Genomic DNA, 20,665 nt, shown 5'->3' on the forward strand with positions numbered 1-20,665 from the left:
ACCCCTTGTTTCTTATTTTCTTGTTTGTTTTTATATCCTATGGGGTTGGAGAATGGAGTAGAGATGACAAGTTCCAGTCCTGACTTTTTAGGAAATGAGTACGTGAAAGGAAGTAAGAATTGTTTAGGAAAGGAAGTAGTTGCTGCCAAAGAATGAATTTTTCTCATTCTTTATTCTTGAAAAGCTAATTCTAGTGCTTCCCTTGAAACAATACAGGAATGGGAGGGATTATCAGCCTTCTGTGGAAAAAAAAAATAGTTTCAGAGGTAGTACTCAGGTCCCTATCATCACTCATCAGCTGCAAAGTTAATAGCTTTGCTGAAGGAAAATGTGAATTTCAAGTAGGCAGGAGATTATGGATTGAGAAGAGTTAGAAGAGCAGAATAGATGCTTCTCTCAATAAAAAAACTTTGCCACAGTAATGAACACTGCCATGTAATTTGTGTTATACAGTGATTTTATTTGAGATTTTTCTTCCTTTGTTAAATTTCCAGCATAATATATCCATTCCCACACACTGGGAAGTTAAGACGGGCTTGAATTTTAGGGTCATATGATGTGCTATCTCCTCTTTACCAGAAGAGGTCTTTTGGGTTTGAGCCTGAGATTCTATAGGGATCATTGCAGGAGATCTCCCTATGGCTAGTCTTATAGTCTTCACATTATATGTTCACTTGCACTTGCATTTTCTAGTACAAACTGGAGCTGCCTTTACTCCTGACCTTGGCCAGGCTGATTGGTTAAAATTGAGTGCTAAAGTAAGTTGTCTGTGAATAACAGACAATGTGGCTTCAAAGAACTGTTTGATGGCTGGTTATGGTGCCAGCTACCGTGTCTTTCTTTTTCACTTTTTCCTCCTTGCCTTCTGCTACAAGATGTCTTGGAAATTAACCAGAGTTACAATCAAATTCTTTTTCAAAGCAAGCTTAAGTGAAATCTGGAACAACAGACCTGCAACCTATGTTTCTCCTTCCTTCTTCCATCTACCTTCCTTCCTTCCAGTAGTCAGGGTCAAAGAGTGTTTGAAAAGGTGATTTCCTCCTTCACTAGTACTTAAATGTTGTATTGTTTTGTGATTTACTTGGAATATTCTATTGTATTCTGTTAAGAGCTTTGTGGAAAGGAGGAATTCAGATTTCTTCTTCCATCCTCAGTTACTGTGATTTCTTACCGGCCAGGCTCTTGCAAACAAGCAATTACTGATGTTCCAGGATAAGCAAAGATAATCTGTAATTATTTAAAAATACAATAAATTTATTTCAAGATCTCAGTCAACAGGAGGCAGTTCAAATAATTGAAGATTTTTTTCCTGTATTTTAATTTTAGAGACAATTAACATAATTGATAAATGGGGAATGCCTCGGTGGCTCAGCAGTTGAGCGTCTGACTCTTGATTTTGTCTCAGATCATGATCTTGCAGTCATGGGCTCGAGCGCCCCTCACTCCCCTGCCAGCACCCTCCCAGCCCCCCACCCCGCTCAGCATGAATTCTGCTTGGGATTCTCTCCCTCTGTCCTTCCCCTCCTCCCCTCAATACTCTCTCTCTCTCTAAAAAAAAATAAAATTGATAAATGTAATTTTGAATAAATACCAGTTATTCTTTTTAATAACCCACCATAGGGGCGCCTGGGTGACTCAGTCGATTAAACATTGGACTTTGGATTTCCACTTGATCATGATCTCAGGGTTGCGAGATCAAGCCCCACATTGGGCTCTGTGCTGGGTGTGGAGCGTGCTCAAGATGCTCTCTCTCCCTCTCCCCATCCCCCACATTTGCTTTCTTTCTCAAAAACAAAACTACAATAAAATTTTTGCAAACAGTCAAGTTTTATAGGGGAGTACTTTCATGTTTATTCATGAATCAGAAATCTATATTATTGTTAGTATTGCTGAAGCTGAGTCACTGTAAAATCTTGAAGGACCTTTGGAATTATCAAAAAAAGAGAATATAGTATTTAGTATACTTGATGACATTCTACATTCTATATAATCTTGTCCAATAATTCTGTATAAATCTGAACATTTACCTAACCATTATCTCCAATTATCTTTCATTCTTGGATAAAGGGAGTTTCTTAGAGTTACTGAAGGTATCAGTAGAGCCATCTTCCTCTCTGCCTTTTGACTATGAAGATTAAGGTATCAGACTCATATTTGTGAAGAGGAGAGGGAAATATCTGTCCCCAATATTTCTTCGCTGCATTTTCTACCCCCAAAATTATGTTGCAGCCTTAAATTTTTCTTCCATCAGTTCCTCTCATGTGGGAGGCAGCTGAAGTCAGTGTGTATTATTTCTTGAGGGGAGATTAATGGCTCTGGCCTTTCTTTATTCTCTCCAGTCCTCATTTCTGCATCACCTGCCTATCAGCACTTAGATCTCTAATAGGTGCTATTAAGAGTAATATCTAAAGGTGAATTGAAAAGAAGTACCATTAAAAGATAAAGGACACGCACTGGGGAAATTTAAGATATTTCCATCTTTAAATTCTCTTGTCTCTTTTTAGGTTTTTCTTTTGTTTTGTTGTTAATCTCCCCATTCAGTGAGTCCTGGGAGCCCCCCTGTGGCACTCTAGCATTTTAGAGACCAAGAATTGGCCTGAGTTTTACTGTTTTTATAGCTATTAAGGTATTTAATGACCTTAACTTTTTATGTTCCTGTTACTCAATTTTCCCTGCTGGCTCCAGTCTCCTGACGATTCCTTCTCTTGTGTCCTAGGTATATGGGAAAGGTGGCAACATTAGTCCTCTTCTGATTTTTATCCTCTCCTGGAGAGTGGTAAATGAAGCTGTGTTTGTTCCAGTGAATAGTAGACTATGAAATCCCATGAAGCCACCTAGGTTATTAGATGAATATCACAGAGCTGCTTATTATGCACTGTGGCTTAATGTAGATTATAGATGTGACCAAATGATAATTAGCAGAGCTAGAGCTGTAATTAAACATTATTGTGCTGCTCTGTGACTTCTCCTCCGATTTCTGTTGCAAAGTAGGGAACTGAAGAGTTCCAAACCCATAGGTGGATTTCTTTACTTCTCCCCCTGTCCAAAATGTCTTTTAATTAACTGACTAAATGAAGTCATCCTCACACAAACAGAGATCCTGAATTCTACTTACTACCGCTGATCAGTTAAGAGTAGTTTGGTGCAGGGGCGCCTGGGTGGCTCAGTGGGTTAAAGCCTCTGCCTTCAGCTCAGGTCATGATCCCAGGGTCCTGGGATGGAGCCCCACATGGGGCTCTCTGCTCAACAGGGAGCCTGCTTCCTCCTCTCTCTCTGCCTGCCCCTCTGCCTACTTGTGATCTCTGTCAAATAAATTGATAAACTATTAAAAAAAAAAGGTAGTTTGGTGCATATACATGTTAATTGGCTCTGTATAATACATTCTGTTTTTCTAACTGATTATTTCTAAGTTCCTTCTCTGCATGTATTCTGTAGCAGGGTTTAACTTGGCAAACTGAATGCAACAAGGGTGTTTCCTACTTAAATCTTAGATGTTTTTTGGATCTGTCAGTACAGAACTGGGGGCTTGGCTTTATTTACATTTTTAGTAGCTTCCTTCCCTTTTCATTGGTCTCCCAGAGGCAGTGAATGATCTACCGGGAAATGAAGCCACTTCTAGAAAACAGCTGCCCTTGATGGCTGAGAGAGAGAGAGAGAGTGTGTGTGTGTGTGTGTGTGCGCACGCTCACACGTGCATGTGTGGGCACGCGTGTGTAGGTGACTCCCTGGGGACTTACCTCCTTCTGTGTTTTGGATTGCTGCCTCAGCAATGGAACAGATTAGCAACAGGACATGCTCAAACAAGGCAGTCACAAAGTTCAGAAGAGTGACATAAAAGATTCAAGCTAATCTGTGTCCAAGAAGGAGGATCTTGCCGGAATTTCTCCTGATAGTAGAAGAATGATATAGAAAAGACAACAACCTCTTAAGCAAAGGAAATGTACATACTGATTGTGAAATTGTTTTTGTCTCAGTTCTTCTGCAGGAGAAAAGAATAGAAAAACAGAGGTGAGGCCAAGAGTAAAGATGATCTGTGTACTCTGTTGTAATTCTCGAGGTCCAAAGTGTTATGAGCTACCTTCTTGAAGCATTCCTGAAAGGGCTTGATGGTTAGACCCAGATTCCAGCCATATACAAGGGTAGCAGAGACTTGAGCTTACTTTTTCTGTGTTTTCACCTTCAGATCTGTGCATAGAAATTTTACAGGTCTTTCGGGGATCTGGCACATCCAAAGAAAGCAAAGGTATCTTTTGGCCTTGACCATAATGCAGAAAATTCATTATACGGGCTTTGACTTTCTTTTCATGAAAGAGGTGGAGTTAGGGAAGTATGGGATTGGGGGTCAGGGGGAAGGTGGGTGCATGACAACAAGCAGATAATGATAATGTCTTGGCAGCCTCTCAGGGACCAGAATTCATCAGAATCTGTGTTCTAGCATTCAGTGGACTCAGTGATGATTCACAAATAGCAGTGACTTCTAAGCCAAGAAGTGAGAGCTGACTGTAGTAGAGGCTATACCCAGATCTCAGCTTCTAGAGTAGTATCTTAGGCCAGGAAGGGGTGTGTGTGTGTGTGTGTGTGAATATGTGAATGTGTGTGTTAAGAAAGGAAGGTACAATATAGGTTCAGCAGTGGTCATTCAGTAAAACCAGAGTTCTGTTGCAGAACTGTCCAGCAGCTTGGATTATGAATGCATATGTGGCTCTCTAAATGTAGGTCCATTGAAGGAGTATATTCAAACTGCACTAAAAAATCTTTTGTGGGGCACTGGGTGTCTCAGTCAGTTGAGTGTCTGACTCTTGGTTTCTGTTTAGGTCATGCTCTTGGGGTTGTGAGATGGAGTCCTGCATCAGAGCCCCATGTAGGCTCTGGGCTTGGCAGGGAATCTACTTGAGAATTTTTCCCTCTGCATCTTCCCCGCCCATTTGTGCTTGCTCTCTCTCAAAATAAATAAATATTTTAAAAAAGTCTTTCACAAGGAGAAGAAAATCATAATCCTTGACTCTCATTTTCTAGGTCTTTTGATTGGTATCATACTTAATCTTCAGAGAAGATTAGTCAGTGTGTGAACTGAGTGCTTTTGCATGTACAGGACACTGTTCAGTTAGGATTTGGGCACTGTAGACTCAGAGTATTTTCATGAGTCTGATAAATGTTAGGGTTTAAAGAGTTAAGGGATTATTACCTTCTTTATTACAACTTTTAATTCTGGATACGTTGAATTTTTGGTTTCTAAGTGATTGCATTCTTGTGAGAGGTTCTAGTTTTAGAGATAGGTTGCTGGTTCTTGAGTTCACCTATTTCTGTCTGTGCGTAATCAACTCATCTGCAGACTGCCATGAATTGGCTTCTGGATAGTAATAGCACCTGCTGTTCCTTAAAGTTAATTTGATGTTGGATTCATGCTCCAAAATGCCATTCTTATTAACCAGTCACTGTTGTAATCTCTAAGGGTTAGAACCCCCCATCGGGTTGCTCCTAGCCCTCCTATAACTTTTAAGTAGATGTCCTTCTAGTTAAAGATGAGTTAAAGCTCTAGTCTTCTTGAAGTGACATTTCTAGGCTCTGGATATTTTCTCCCCTTCTTTATCCCTTCCCGTATTCTTGGATTTTATACCTGATTAATGTATTATTTGTCAAATGATAGATTGGTGGGAAACACAGTGGTGGCAGTAGAACATGCCTCAGAAGTCTTTTCTTTCTCATCAATCTATGTGCTCTAAATACTGTTGAAATCTGGACCTGGTTCTCTATCACTAGAGGTTTTTAAATGAGACAGGATTTTTTTAGTACACTTTTAGCTAAGCACAGTTTATGAGGAAGATCATTAATAAGAAATACAGCTCCTCCTACCACAGGGTGCACTCATATAAATGACTAGATTTGTAGTGGTATCACAAGCTGGAACTTGAAAGGAAGGACCAAAATCTTATGTTTAGAGTCTTCTACGCTAGCAGGAAAGAATGTAGGACTAGATTAAATATAGAGAAGGTATTTCCTTTAAATGTTCTCTCTGCAACTCAGCTACTACTTTTCTTCCCTCACAGATGGAGTCTCCTGTCTCTACACCAGCGGTGCTGCCACTGCACCTTTTGGTACCAGTGGTCAGTAATGACATCTCATCCCCCTGTGAGCAGATCATGGTTCGTACCCGATCAGTTGGGGTCAACACATGTGATGTGGCTCTGGCTACAGAGCCTGAGTGCTTGGGTCCCTGTGAACCTGGGACAAGTGTCAACCTCGAGGGCATCGTGTGGCAGGAAACAGAAGATGGTAAGTGCTATGTGGGACTTTCCCATCCCTTCTCAACCTGCTTCTGCCGACACGGGCTTAAATCGTTGTAAATAACACCAAGTATTTATTAGGAGTCTCAAGTGCCATAGTCTGCTTATGATACCTATCCAGATGATTGCAGCAAACTTCTTAGTAAGATCCTCCAGCTTCTCGAGATTGCCACTTTTTTAAAATTAATATCTACCCTTCATATCAATCAACAGTATCGGCCCTCGTATTTAAGCAGTCATTTGATAAATGTTAGCCAGGTAATTCAACTGGGTCTATACTCTCCATACTCCTCTGTATCATTTTATATGGGAGAATTTGAAGGTAAATGAACTTTTGGGTCAGGCTTGAAGAGAATAAAGTAATAAAAGGACAGCTGTGGGAGTCAAGGAAATGGAAAACATTCACTCTTAAATTGACTTAGTGTTGGCTCATTGAATATGCAACGCTGGCCTTTTTTAACACCTGGAGGTGCAGCCAGCTCCTTCCCACTGGTTGCCTCATTGCCCAGCCACCCACGCCACTTCATGCATCTGTCACTTAGTACTGATTTTATAGGCCTAGGCAACAGGGAGATGTTAACATGGTCTTGTTTTCACGCATCCACTAAGCAGTTGGCTCACTGTTGGGTGCTTCTGCCTGAGGCTACCATCCAGACTTCTTGTATGTTCCATTTGCCCCTGAGAACAGAATTTCTTCTATTTTGGAAATTCATAAACCTAAAATTTAGAGGTATAAAGGGAGTTAACCAAGTATTTCTGATCCCTTGGTACCGTCTGTGGCAATTTGATTTCAGCACATATATTCTTTTTTTTTTTAAAGATTTTATTTATTTATTTGACAGAGCGAGATCATAAGTAGGCAGAGAAGCAGGCAGAGAGAGAGAGGAGGAAGCAGGCTCCCCGCCAAGCAGAGAGCCAGATGCGGGACTCGATCCCAGGACCCTGAGATCATGACCTGAGCCGAAGGCAGAGGCTTAACCCACTGAGCCACCCAGGCGCTCTAGCACATATATTCTTTTTATAAAGAATCCAAATTCTTGTTAAAGTATGTGTGGTTTATAGAGGCTGGGCCTCAGGGTCCCATCAGGTCTTGGCATCAGTAACCAGACTTTCAAAGCATCCCCACTCTGGAGTTTAGAGGCCCAGAGGAGCACAGCTCATTATCTCTAATAATCATAAGCTATCTTGTCAGTTTGCCCATGGAAATTCAGGCGTTTCATTGTGGTCATTCTAATCGAAGTCTGTTCCTCTGAATGTTTTGTTGTGATTCGGTATTTATTTAAAGTCTACCATGCCGTAGGCATTGAGGTGATATAGGTTAAGAATTCTGTGTTTTTGGCTTTCTCATTGTTAAACAACAGTATAGTAAAGCTTCAGCTTTCAGAATAACATTGCTGATGAGGTTTTATTATGTGCCCAAAACCATAATGCCAAAAAAAATAATAATAATAATCCTATTGTGTTAAAAATGGATGCAGAGACAGTGGAGACAGAAGTTGATCCTAGAGGTTGACTCTCAATGTGTATATTCAGTATACAATCTGGAAATCACAAGTGGCTATATCTCTAGTTTTAAAAATGTCATCTGCCTATGGCCAAATGTCTAAACAGCCACAATGTCTGTTGGAATGACAAACATGTCCAGACATTAGCTCTGTGACACCAAGCAACCTTCGGGGTCTGTTACCTCAATATATTGAAGATAGAAGACATAAATTTCCTGCCTATTTATTCTATCCATCTTTATGATGGTGACTTTTCTCCAAGGGCAAGATGTTTTTCATATGTGTGAACCTGATGAAAACTTTGCAGGAAAGTGAAGCTGAACCTTTCATTCTCCTGAGAACAATGGTTACTTTTTTTTTTTATCCCAGGATCCCTGTTCTCCCTTCCTGCCAAGGCAATGTTAGCACACACACAAAAAATTTTTAAATTATTTCCTCTGCAAAGCTCTGTGGTTGTACCTGGCAGCTTATTACCAAGTTTCCCTGTTACACATTTTGCATGCACCCTGCATCTTATTTCACAGTAGTTATCAGACTTTGTAATTTTATATAATTATATTTTTCCAGTAATATCTATCTCTTCCACTTCTTTTTTTTTTTTTTTAATATTTTATTTATTTATTTGACAGACAGAGATCACAAGTAGGCAGAGAGACAGGCAGAGAGAGAGAGGGAAGCAGGCTCCCCGCCAAGCAAAGAGCCCGATGTGGGGCTCGATCCCAGAACTCTGGGATCATGACCTGAGCCAAAGGCAGAGGCTTTAACCCACTGAGCCACCCAGGTGCCCCTCTTCCACTATTTTAGAATTCTGTGAGCTCAGGGACTCTGTTTTGCTTATCATTGAATATCTAATACTTAACACCTGGCCTCTATAGTAGGCCCTCAAAAATATTTGAGTGAGTGAATGCTTACATCTAGTCATTGTCATTTCTAGATCTATGTTAACATGTATCTAATGGATATTATAATAATTGTCTGAACTTAGAAACCATATCAAATACTTTATAAAATTCTAAACCTTCTCTGAAACTCAGAATAATTACTGCTATCACCAGGTAGTGAGAGCACTCTCATCTATTTGTATCTGTAAGATTTTTAGTTCTCCTACTTTTAATACCATATTTTCTCCCATTTACTATATTGTGTTTCAGGGCTTAGTACCTTTAGAGAACTGTTCTGCAATTAGATACTATACTCTGCTTTCTGGCCCTCCCAGAGGGCCTTCACCTGAACCATCAGTTGGCAAAGGTCTGAACTGGGATCAGAGTTGGTTTACATTCCTTTTCATCTTCAAGTGACAGAGATTTCCTGCAAAGATCATTCTCTGCAGATCTGTAAGATACGGTATACTGAGTCAGTCCTCAAGTTAATAATAAGAACTATATACAGATACTTTAGAAAAAAAAATCCTTCAGCCTTCTAGGATTTTTGTCTGCCACCTGACTCTTTGTACTTCTGTCTGTCTCTTTTCCCAGCAAACTACTATCTTCAAATAGAAAAATCCTTAGAGCTTAGAGAGAAGCTGTGAATGCTTGGCCTCTGAGGGAAATGGAGGATCATGAGGTCCTTGTAGAACTGAGCTACCTTGCTGAGAACAGGTGTAGAGGTCAGGAGCTCAGTTCTTCCTGGTTTCTTTGCCTACCTGTCCTGCAGTGTTGCTTCTTTCTTCCCTATCTCTCAGTTCAAAACTTGCCTTGGAGACATTTTTAAATTCCTGTAGATTCCATCTCTTTTTAGGCTGTTCATAATTCAGCCAGCACTGCAAAGATCGTCCTTGACCAGACTCAATTAAGACCCAAGTGTAACTTGGAATGTTTTCTTTGGCTTTTTTGAGACTTAGCACTTATGTGGAGGTCTGATTCCATCTGATTTCATTCTGTCTCACCTTACTTCAAATCAGAATAACAGGGGTGCCTGGGTGGCTCATTTGGTTAAGAGTCTAACTCTTCGTCTCAGCTTAGGTCTTGATCTCAGGATCGTGAGTTCAAACCCCATGTTCAAATGGGGTTCTATGCTGGGCATGGAGCCTACTTTTAAAAAATAATCAAAATAACAGGTTCCAAATCCATTCCTAGTTCACAAGGCTTACTTTAACCCAGGGTCCTAGAACAATGTATAATAATCCTTAAGGCAGACCATGTTCTTTTACTGAGGCAAAATTTCTTCCTGGCTTCTATGATGTTTTTAAGAAAGGCAAGGCTGACTTTAAATAAGAATTCCAGGAGATGCTGTAGGTTTTCCTTTTTTTTTTTTTTTTTTTTTTTTTTGTGTGTGTGTGTGTGTAGGTTTTCCTTTTTAAGCAGCCACACTAAGTGTAGCATTACTTTATCAAATGTGCTTTCTGGAAGAATTTGTGGTATAGTGGAAAGAGCACCGGAGTGAAGAATAGGAGAGCCATATACTAGTTGACTATGGCATCTTAAAATATTAATATCAATGATGAAATTTCACTATACACTTGTCATATAGAGTTGTTTTCTCAGAAAAATGAAACTACTCGCCTTGCCGATCTCCCATTCAGAAGATCACCCACATTTTTCAACTCCTGATCCTAGTCTAACAAGTGGAAGAATTCACAAAACCCAGTTGCTTTTGGTGCAGGCATTTGCTAGGTGGTAGAAGCTGAGCTCACAGTACTGCTTAGCGATCCCTTCATTCACCTTTAGCACAGTACTGCTTTAGCAATCCTGTTGCATTCACCTTTCCCAATACTTACCTCATTCTTGATTCATTAGCACAGTTCATTCTCTCTTCATGCTCTTAAGCAACTAGAATCAAAGACGCTTGCCTAAACCCTCCCGCTTCCCTCTTCTTTATTAAAATGTATTTTTATGTCCTATTATTTCTTTTTTCTCCTTATTCTAAAGATTCTTTAAGACTTTATACCATGAATTTTATCTACTTTTCTTCATCTTCATTATTTCCCCTTCTATTTAAACTCCCCCTGCAACAGTTACTTAGAGTGAAAGTTTTTTCCTCATCTTTGCTACCCTTTTGAATTTCTCTCCTTTTCTTCAGTACTTGCTATTGCTCTTAACAGTCTCTTTTCACCTACTCAGTATCGTATACCATTTTGCCATCAGATTTCTTCTGCCACCATTTGACTGAAATCATCTCATACCAATGATCATCTGTTTTCCCAAGGTCTTTTCTCAGTCCACCCTAGACTTTTATTTTTTTTTAAAGATTTTATTTATTTGACAGAGAGAGATCACAAGTAGGCAGAGAGAGGAGGAGGAGGAAGCAGGCTCCCTGCCAAGCAGAGAGCCCGATGTGGGACTCAATCCCAGGACCCTGAGATCATGACCCGAGCCGAAGGCAGAGGCTTAACCCACTGAGCCACCCAGGCACCCCACCCTAGACTTTTAGAAGCTCTACCGTTTCTCTATTCTTGAAACTCTCCTCTCGTCATTATCATACCTCTCAATTTCATTTCTTGGGATCGGAGGGAGATAAACCATAAGTGACTCTTAATCTCACAAAACAAACTGAGGGTTGTTGGAGGGAGGGGTGTCGGGAGAGGGGCTTGGGATTATGGACATTGGGGAGGGTATGTGCTATGGTGAGTGCTGTGAAGTGTGTAAACCTGGCGATTCACAGACCTGTACCCCTGGGGATAAAAATACATTATATGTTTATAAAAAAATAAAAAATTATAATTAAAAAAATCTCATTTCTTTTTTTGACTGGTTATTCTCTTTATTTTGTGTCAGTCCCTCTTCCTCCTTGTATTTATTAAGTCAGAAGTTCCAGAAGGCTTTTAGGATGCTGAAATATTGGTCAGTTCTGTTCTGTTGGCCTTTAGGGAGGACCTGTGGCAACTTGTGTCCCACTCCTTTCCCCCAGACAAGCAGCCTTATCCATAATATATTTTTTTTCACATCCTGTGTATGCCATAGTGGAGAAAGTTGAGGAAACATTGACTTAAGAATGGGATTTGGCTGGGGCACCTGGGTGGCTCAGTGGGTTAAAGCCTCTGCCTTCCGCTCAGGTCATGATCCCAGGGTCCTGGGATCAAGCCCCACATCTGGCTCCCTGCTCAGCGGAGAGCCTGCTTCCTCCTCTCTCTCTCTGCCTGCCTCTCTGCCTACTTGTGATCTCTGTAAAAAAAAAAAAAAAAAAGAATGGGATTTGGCTACAAGGAATGGAAGATGAAGTAATAGTGATTTAATAGAAGAAAATTCTAAAGGTAGGCAGTCCAGGGCCAGTATGATGACTTCTAATGTAATCAGTGTTCTAGGCTCCTTAAAGTTACTTCATTGCAAAATTGCTAATGTAGCTCTAAACATCACATTTACTTTCCAGGCTTGAAAATGAAGGAGAAGAGGGGTGCCTGGGTGGTTCATTGGGTTAAGCCTCTTTGGCTCAGGTCAGGATCTCTGGGTCCTGGGATCAAGACGCGAATGGGGCTCTCTGCTCAGCGGGGAGTCTGCTTCCCCTTCTCTCACAGCCTGCCTCTCTGCCTACTTGTGAGATCTCTCTGTCAAATAAATAAGTAAAATCTTATTTTTAAGATTTTTAAAAAGAAAGAAAATGAAGGAGAAGAGTAAAGTAGCTTTGGCTTCCCACCTAATCTGTTTACCTTTAACAAATTTTTCCAGAAGCCAGATCTAAGACTTAGGCCTACATCTCATTGGCTACCTCTTCTGCAAAGGAGACAAGGAAATACTGTGTTTTAACTGGATACATTATTTACCCACACAAAATAGAGTCATATTAAGACAGATGGGAAGCAGCCTTCTCTGCCGTTCTTCTTTGCATAACCTTCATATGTCATAACTCCCACCAGAAGTCATCGGTTCAGTAGCTTTCTTTTAATAAGTGCAGTCTTTTATATTCATGGCTTCAGCTGTCTCCCTTGTATGAACAATCCCCATATCATTATCTCTAGACTTGACCTTTTGCCTAATCCCATTTCACATATCACCCGAAGCTGATTTCTTAAATTCAGAATGTCTAAAAAAGTATAATCTTTCTCCTGAAATTTTGATTCTCTTTCCCTCTTCTCTATTTCTCTTTATTATACCTACTTTCATTACCTATATTACCATCCTATCTGTTTACTAGGCTCAGACCTCCCTAGAATTATTTCTGACTCTTACTTCTTTACCTTTTTTTTTTTTTTAAGTAGGCTCCACACCCAGCATGGAGGTCAGGGTTGGCCTTGAACTCACAACCCTGAGATCAAGACCTGAGCTGAGGGGGCACCTGGGTGGCTCAGTGGGTTAAAGCCTCTGCCTTCCGCTCAGGTCATGATCCCAGGGTCCTGGGATCAAGCCCCGCATCTGGCTCCCTGCTCAGCGGGGAGCCTGCTTCCCCCTCTCTCTCTGTCTGCCTCTCTGCCTACTTGTGATCTCTGTCTGTCAAATAAAAAAAAAAAAAAAAAAGACCTGAGCTGAGACTGAGTCGGACACTTAACCCACTGAGCCACCCAGGCCCCTCTATTCTTCAACTTTTTTTTTTTTTTAAATAGCTTTTTAGTAGTTACTCTTGGGATTACAATATGTGTATTCAACTTTCCACAGTCTACTTAAAATTTGAATTTTTTTTGCCACCTCAAGTGGAATGTAGTGTTTAAGATCCTTTACCTTCCTGGGCGCCTGGGTGGCTCAGTGGGTTAAGCCACTGCCTTCGGCTTGGGTCATGATCTCAGGGTCCTGAGATCGAGTCCCGCATCGGGTTCTCTGCTCGACAAGGATCCTGCTTCCCTCTCTCTCTCTGCCTGCCTCTCCATCTACTTGTGATCTCTCTCTGTCAAATAAATAAATAAAATCTTTAAAAAAAAAAATCCTTTACCTTCCCTTCTTTATGTTGTAATTGTCTTATGCTCATTACCAAAACAGGTAAAATCAAAATAAGAATGAGATCTGAAGTTTATATAAAATCCAGATTTTATTGTCCATACATAAAGTTTAATTGGAACCTAGGCACACTTCATGTATTTTCAGCCACTGTGCACTAGAGTGGCAGATCATATGGCCTCCAAAGTCAGAAATACTCACTGTCTGATCTTTTACTAAAAAGTTTGTAAACTCCTGGTCTTATGTATTACATCTAATACATTGAGAACCCCATCAGACAGTCTTTAAAAATTTTTCCCTTTCAGTTGTGTGTTATATACTTTAAAGACTCAAGAGAATGGTTTATTATATTTACCCATATACTTAACATTTCTGTGGCTCTTTCTTCATTCCTGGTGTTCCAGTTGTCTATTATTTTCCTTTTGTCTAAAGAATCTAATTCTTTTGGAGCAGGTTAATTGGCTATTAATTCTCTAAGAATGTCTTTATTTCACCTTAATTCTAAAAGATATTTTTTCTGGGGGCACCTGTGTGGCTCAGTGGTTTAAAGTCTCTGCCTTCAGCTCAGATCATGATCTCAGGTTCCCCGGGATCCAGCCCTGCATCAGGCTCTCTCCTCAGCAGGGAGCCTGCTTCCCCCCTCACCCCGCCCCACCCCCGCCTGCCTTTCTGCCTACTTGTGATCTCTGTCAAATGAATAAATAAAATCTTTAAAAAATATATATTTTTTCTGGATATAGACATCTAGGTTTACGTTTCTTTTTATAATTTAAGATTGCTCTATTTCTTTGTACAGCTTCCATTGTTCCTAAGAAATACACAGTCACTTAAGTCATTGTTCCCCTATAAGTAATGCGTCACTTTCCTCTATTTGCTTTCAAAGTTTTTCATTTTGATTATGATGTGTGATGTTGTCTGATGTGGATTTCTTTTGTGTTTATCCTGTTTGGGGGTTTACTTACTTAACTTCTTGAATCTGTAATTTTCTTTTTTCAAATTTTTAGAGTCTTCAGCCATTACTTGAAACATTTTTTTTCCATTCCACTGTCTTTCTCCTGCCCTTTTAGGAGCACAGTAACATAAATATAACCAGTCCTTATTAATATCCACCTGAGATTCCTGTGTGCTTTTTCTCCTTTATTAGACTATAAGATAGCTGAAGTCAGGAATTGCATTTTATATATCATTTTATTTCCCCCAAGAACTAGTTCAGTCTTTTCACAAAAAGTAAAATAACCAGTAAATATTTGATTAATAAAATTGTGCCTTGTGCTTTTGTATTTCAGGTATGTACGTAGAAATCTAATTTTATGGTAACTTCTCTTGGTTCATTTGGTATATATTGAATAAAAATAATGAGGGATTTTGTAATCCTTACTTCCTTCCCTCTTCCTTCCCTCCTCTCTCCCTCCCTCCCTTCTCTCCTTCCTTCTTTTCTCCCTTTCTTCTACCTTCTTCCTCTCCTCCCCTCCCCTTTCATCCCACTCCCCTCCTCTTCTTTTCTCCTTTTCCTTCCTTTCCTTCCTTTCTTTCTTATGTCTTCTACCACCAATCTTTGGAAGTTTCAAAAATCAGAGATAGAACTTTAGGTATTTTGAAAGGAAATGGTTTGAGGTTATATTCTGAAGAACTTGAGCATGGAGAAGCAGTCATAAGAGGAATATGGGGTGCTGAGTGGGCAGACCCCAGTCTCTCCTTCTCCTTATACTTAGGGGTGATTTATATGTTAGGCTTCTTTGTGAAACTATATTTGAAGGGGATTCTGTTGCTAGAAAAAGTTTCTGTATCATTTATCTGGGTTCACCTTCCCGCTCCAAGAATATCACTCCACTCCACTCAAGAATATCAGAAATACCAAAAAATATCAGAAAGAAGTTACAGGGCTGTAAAATCATGTTTTTGAAGCTGAAGCAGGTACAACTCCCTTGTATGTCATGAAAAGCTGTATGATAAGTTTGGTCTATCTTCCAAAGCTAAATTCTAGCTTAAAGATTTGGTAGGGAGGAGGGAGTTTCAATTTTTTTTTTTTTTTAGATGTTATTTATTTATTTATTTATTCATTCATTCATTCATGAGAGACAGAGAGAGAGGCATAGGGAGAAACAGGCTCCCCAAGGAGCAGGGAGCCTGATATGGGACTCGATCCCAGGACCCCAGGATCATGAACCGAGCCAAAGGCAAATGCTTAACCACCTGAGCCACCCATGACGCCCAGTTTCAATTTTTATATCCATTAAAGGTTTGTCATATATATGCACAAGCAAACATAAAAAGTCTATGCATCCCCATCCCCACATTTTTATTCAACAGCTAAGAGTGTCAGGAACTGTTTGAAAGTAACTGTTTCATGGACTAATAGTGTCTTAAAGGCATAATAGTACAGAATAGATACCTGAACTAGTGTCAAGAGAGTTGGATTCCAGAGCAGATTGTTCCATTAGCTAGGTTGTATCATCTTGGGTAAGTTTTCTTAACTTATCCTGGCCTTAGATTTCTAATTTATGGGGGTCTGGACTAGATCTACACTGTTTAGTACAATGTTTTTGTTGGGAAAATGCTGTTCAAAGTGGTAGTCCAGTCACATGTGATACTGAGCACCCTAAAATGTGGCACATGATACTGAGGGTTATTAAATTTGTTTGTTTTAAAGATTTTTATTTATTTGACAGAGACACAGAGAGAGAGGGAACACAGGCAGGGGGAATGGGAGAGGGAGAAGCAGGCTTCCTGCTGAGCAGGGAGCCTATTTGGGGCTCCATCCCAGGACCCTGGGATCATGACCTGAGTCGAAGGCAGAGGCTTAATGACTGAGCCACCCAGGACTCTCAGGGTTATTAAATTTAAATGGTCACATGTCGCTAGTGATTTAGTATTGGGCAGCATAGGGGCTAGAAGAGCTTTACTAAAAGTGTTGGGGCGCCTGGGTGGCTCAGTGGGTTAAGCCGATGCCTTCGGCTTGGGTCATGATCTCAGAGTCCTAGGATCGAGCCCCGCATTGGGCTCTCTGCTCAGCAGGGAGCCTGCTTCCTCCTCTCTCTCTGCCTGCCTCTCTGCCTGCTTGTGATCTCTCTGTCAAATAAATAAATAAAATCTTTAAAAAAAATAAAAAAAAATAAAAGTGCAAATATATACTGTAAGAAAGAAGGGTAAGTATGTGGGAGGATGAAGAGGGTGGGTAAGTAGCTGACATCTGCACAGACCCAGGGTGACTTCTATGCCTCTGGCCCCTGTTACCTGGGAGAACATTTGGCCCTGCTTCAAGCTCAGTGGTTGAGCCTTGTGCTTGGTCTGTGGGTTGCAGTTTTCTCATTATCAGAGTAATAGGCAGTGGTTTTGCTTAGCAGGAAGTTAGTTTGCCTGTGGTAGCTCCACTGAAAACCTGCCTCAGCAGTTCTTTTTCCTCATCTGATTGCAGATCCCAGCTGCAGGTCTTTATCCTTCTTGCTAAAAAGAAGGGGCTGTCCATTCACCATATTTCATGGAACTGATAACCTTGGTAGTTACCCTTGGTATATTCTGTGTGATTCTGATGTAGGAAAGTATGTGTTTGAACCGTGAAGTACCTAATTTTATATATTTATACTGGAAAGTTACACTGGTTCTCAGCTTCTGTTTTTTCTTTTATCTTGGCTATAATTTACAGTCCTTCACCTTCAGTCTTGCCTCAGGCAGCACTCACCTTAAGAAAGAGATGGTACACAGTGACCAAGCTTTGTCCACTGCTTAGCTAGTTGCTTACTAGCCTGACTCCCGCACAAAGAGCTCCACCAATAGCACAGTCATAAAGAGTCTAGCAGCCATTGTCTGGCACCACAAATCTTCATAGCAACAGACCACCACATGGCAACAGCAGTCACACAAAGGAAACATTAGGGAAATCAATACTTACTTTCTCCCACCCCTCCCCCACCCAAAACATCAGCCAGCACATTTTTCCCACCTAGTAGCTTATTCCCAGGGGATGCTTTAGGGCAGTTGCTTGTCTATATACCCTTGTGGATTATGTTATCTGCCCACTGTCATATACTTAAATCCTGAAGCCCTAAAGATCCTAAAGAATTTTGGTTACAGACTTTTTTGAGCTTCATTTTATGAATTGCAAAATAAACTAAGCAGGGGAGAGAGATGTCCTTTTGTGCACTGTCACCCCCCCACCTCCCTCACTCCTGCAAAGCACAGTAGGGTGGTACAGTTGGTCAGACTGTGGACTTGGCAGATAAGCAAGGTTGCTTCCAATGAGATTCTTTTGATATTTCAGTTGTTACTTTAAGATGGGTTCAGAGACAGACCTATTTTGTTATTAATGTCATCCTTTAACAAATAATTTAGTTCCTAATACTTATCTATGAAACCCAATAAGTGATACTTAGGCAATAAATACAGTCTGGTATAAACTGGGACTGATCACTAGCCCCAGTTAATTTAGCTTTGGCTTATGATTCCAAGAGGTAAAAGGGATAAGGTGGTTTAACTGGTCCGGGTCATAGTGTCCTCATTTGTAAAATTGGGAGGTTGGACTACATATCTCTGCACTCCTTCCAGCTGTGATATTTACAATTCTGTGATCATTTGTGTGGGACAGACAAGAGAACTGTCTTTGTTAATCACTGGTTGTGGTGAGATCTGCTGGAAGATGTTGAACCCTCTGGTCTCAGTGCTTACACTGCTAAAAACAGGTCCTGGCCCTGCCCTGGTTGATAAAGCTGCTGTAACAATGATGGGCAGAAGCTATTAACAAACTTGGCAACCGGCCTTTTCTCCCACAGCAGTAGTTTTCAGACCAGTTCAGGCAGAGTTTTGCTCCCAGGTCGCTGCTGCTGCCTCTTAATGATACCAATAAGAACTCCCTCTTCCTCACTTCTCCCTCTCTGTCTCTGACTGCTTTATGAAACAAGAGGCTATTCTGCACCTCTTCTGATACTTCATTATCCTATCTCCCTCAGGCTTTACTAAACAAAGAAATCATAGGGCATCAACTTTATAATTTAGGCAGCCGGAGATCATTTCCCCAGGATAGGGGTGGGTAGGTAGCTCATTCCCCCTGGCATGAGGCAGCATTGCTAAATGGCCCGTGTTTTGTCTGCCAGGCTTAGGCTTTGTTAAGCCCATTCAGCATTCTCTGTATTTGAGTTAAATTATAGTGGCAAACCAAGCCCCTGTACTTTTAGGAGGGTAGGGGTTAGGGAAAAAATGGAAAGTGTGTCATTTATAGGCCCTGCTACTTGCTAATTGCTCAAGGAATTTTTGTTTAATCCACTGTCACTGTGCTTACTCCTGCCAGATCCTTTATTTCCCCTAGTTGCTGCCTTCATGGCCTTCTCCATAGCAACAAGCTCTGTGACAAAAAGGCTATGGTGAGGAATTGAGTAGTTCCCCCTCCCACAAGCTGTACTCTATTTTCTGTTTAGTATGTCTTTAAAAAGCCTAAAAGACTGTTATCGAATACTTCTCTACCCCCACTGAATTCAGTACCAAATGTAACTTTTTCACCCTGAACTGTTTCAGTGAACAACCTGCCTTCTTATTTGACTCAGACTATGCCCATCTTTTGAAAAATTTCTTGTATCATTCAGTACATGAAATACTGTGCATATTCCCATTTACCATGCTCCCCTCTGCTTTTCAGCTTTTAGCTTGCTCCTTAGAATCATTCTATTAAAAAAATCTAATAGAAATGGAGAAAGAATGGATGAAGAAGGTGGAAACCCTCCCCGACCATCCCTCAAGCACAGTTGCGTTAGATGCTAGGGTGGTCTGCTACGGAGTTTGGGCATACTGCCCAAAGTAGAGAAGTAGCTTGTTAGTATAGAACCAGCTGATCCTGCTACTGATGTACAGGAGTCACAAACCTAAGTGTTTTGTTTTTAAGTTAATAGGTCTTATTGAACATTAATAGAAAAAGAAATATGTGCACAAGTCATAAGCATGCAGGTCATCACATTTTCAAGGTGAGCCCACTTCATGGTATCAGTACCTAGATGAAGAAATGCATTATTACCACAACCTCAGAAACCCCTTCTTTCGTCCCTTCCAACAGCTAACCCCTTCAAAAAAAAAATCAATTCTGCTAGCATCATAGATTAGTGTTCTCCATTTTGAACATTATATAAATAAAATCATTACAGTGTATACTTTTTTAGGTCTAACTGTTCAACATTATGCCAGTGAAATTTATCCGTGTTGTTACACATAGTGGTACTTTGTTTATTCTCATTATTTTATAGTATTTCATTATGTGAATGTAACACTATTCAGTTGTTGATGAGCACTTGGATTGTTTGCAGTTTGGGGCTGTTATGCAAAACACTGCTAGAAAAATTGTTGTATATGTCTTCTGAGGAATATATATACACATTCCTATTCTGTATATACTTAGGAATGGAATTCCTGAGTCCTTAGGTGCACATATGGTCAGCTCCAGTGGATATTGCCAGTTTTCCAAAGTGTCTAAACCAATTTATACTCCTCCTTCTGATTAGAATCCTGGTTGCTTTGCATCCTTATCAACACTTGACCTTACTTGTCTTTTTCATTTTAGCCATCGTGTTTGGTGTATGTGTGATACTAATTTGCATTTCCATGAAGATCATGAAATCAAGCTCTTTTCATGTGCTTATTGGCCATTTGGAAATCTTTTATGAAATGCATGTTCAAACCTTTTAACCACTTTGGGATTCGGTTGTGTTTTTTCTTACAAATTTGTAGGAATTTTTTTGTATATTCTATGAGCTCTTTATCAGATACATATGTATTATAAATGTCTTCTTATTTTGTATCTTGCCTTTTCTCTTAATGGTAACTTTTCATGAATGGAAGTTCTTCATTATTATAAAGTCTAGTTTTTCTTTTTTTCTTCTATAGTAAGTGCTTCCTGTCCTGTTTAAGGAAATTTTGCCTTTTCCAAGGTAATAAAGATATTCTTTTACGTGTTTTTCTGAGAATTTTTTTTTTTAATTTTCATATATAGATTTACAGTCTATCTGAGATTGATTTTTGTTTAGGGTATGAGTTGGGAGTCAAGATTCTACTTTTTCCATATGGTTACCTAATTGACCCAGCACCTTATTGAAAAGGC

General features: G+C 40.2%; 1 protein-coding gene across 4 annotated transcripts in view; it reads left to right on the plus strand.

Moving 5' to 3' along the window:
• ZNF609 (zinc finger protein 609) overlaps positions 1-20,665 on the plus strand; it is a 228,594-nt gene that overhangs the window by 163,517 nt on the left and 44,412 nt on the right. For all 4 annotated transcript variants that reach the window (XM_047735783.1, XM_047735784.1, XM_047735785.1 and 1 more), the window contains one exon: positions 6,048-6,273. In XM_047735783.1, the coding sequence (XP_047591739.1) occupies positions 6,048-6,273 (226 nt within the window). The remainder of the gene's footprint in view (positions 1-6,047; positions 6,274-20,665) is intronic.

This window comes from Lutra lutra, chromosome 7 (genome assembly GCF_902655055.1).
Source record: "Lutra lutra chromosome 7, mLutLut1.2, whole genome shotgun sequence".
NCBI classification, from domain to species: domain Eukaryota; kingdom Metazoa; phylum Chordata; class Mammalia; order Carnivora; family Mustelidae; genus Lutra; species Lutra lutra.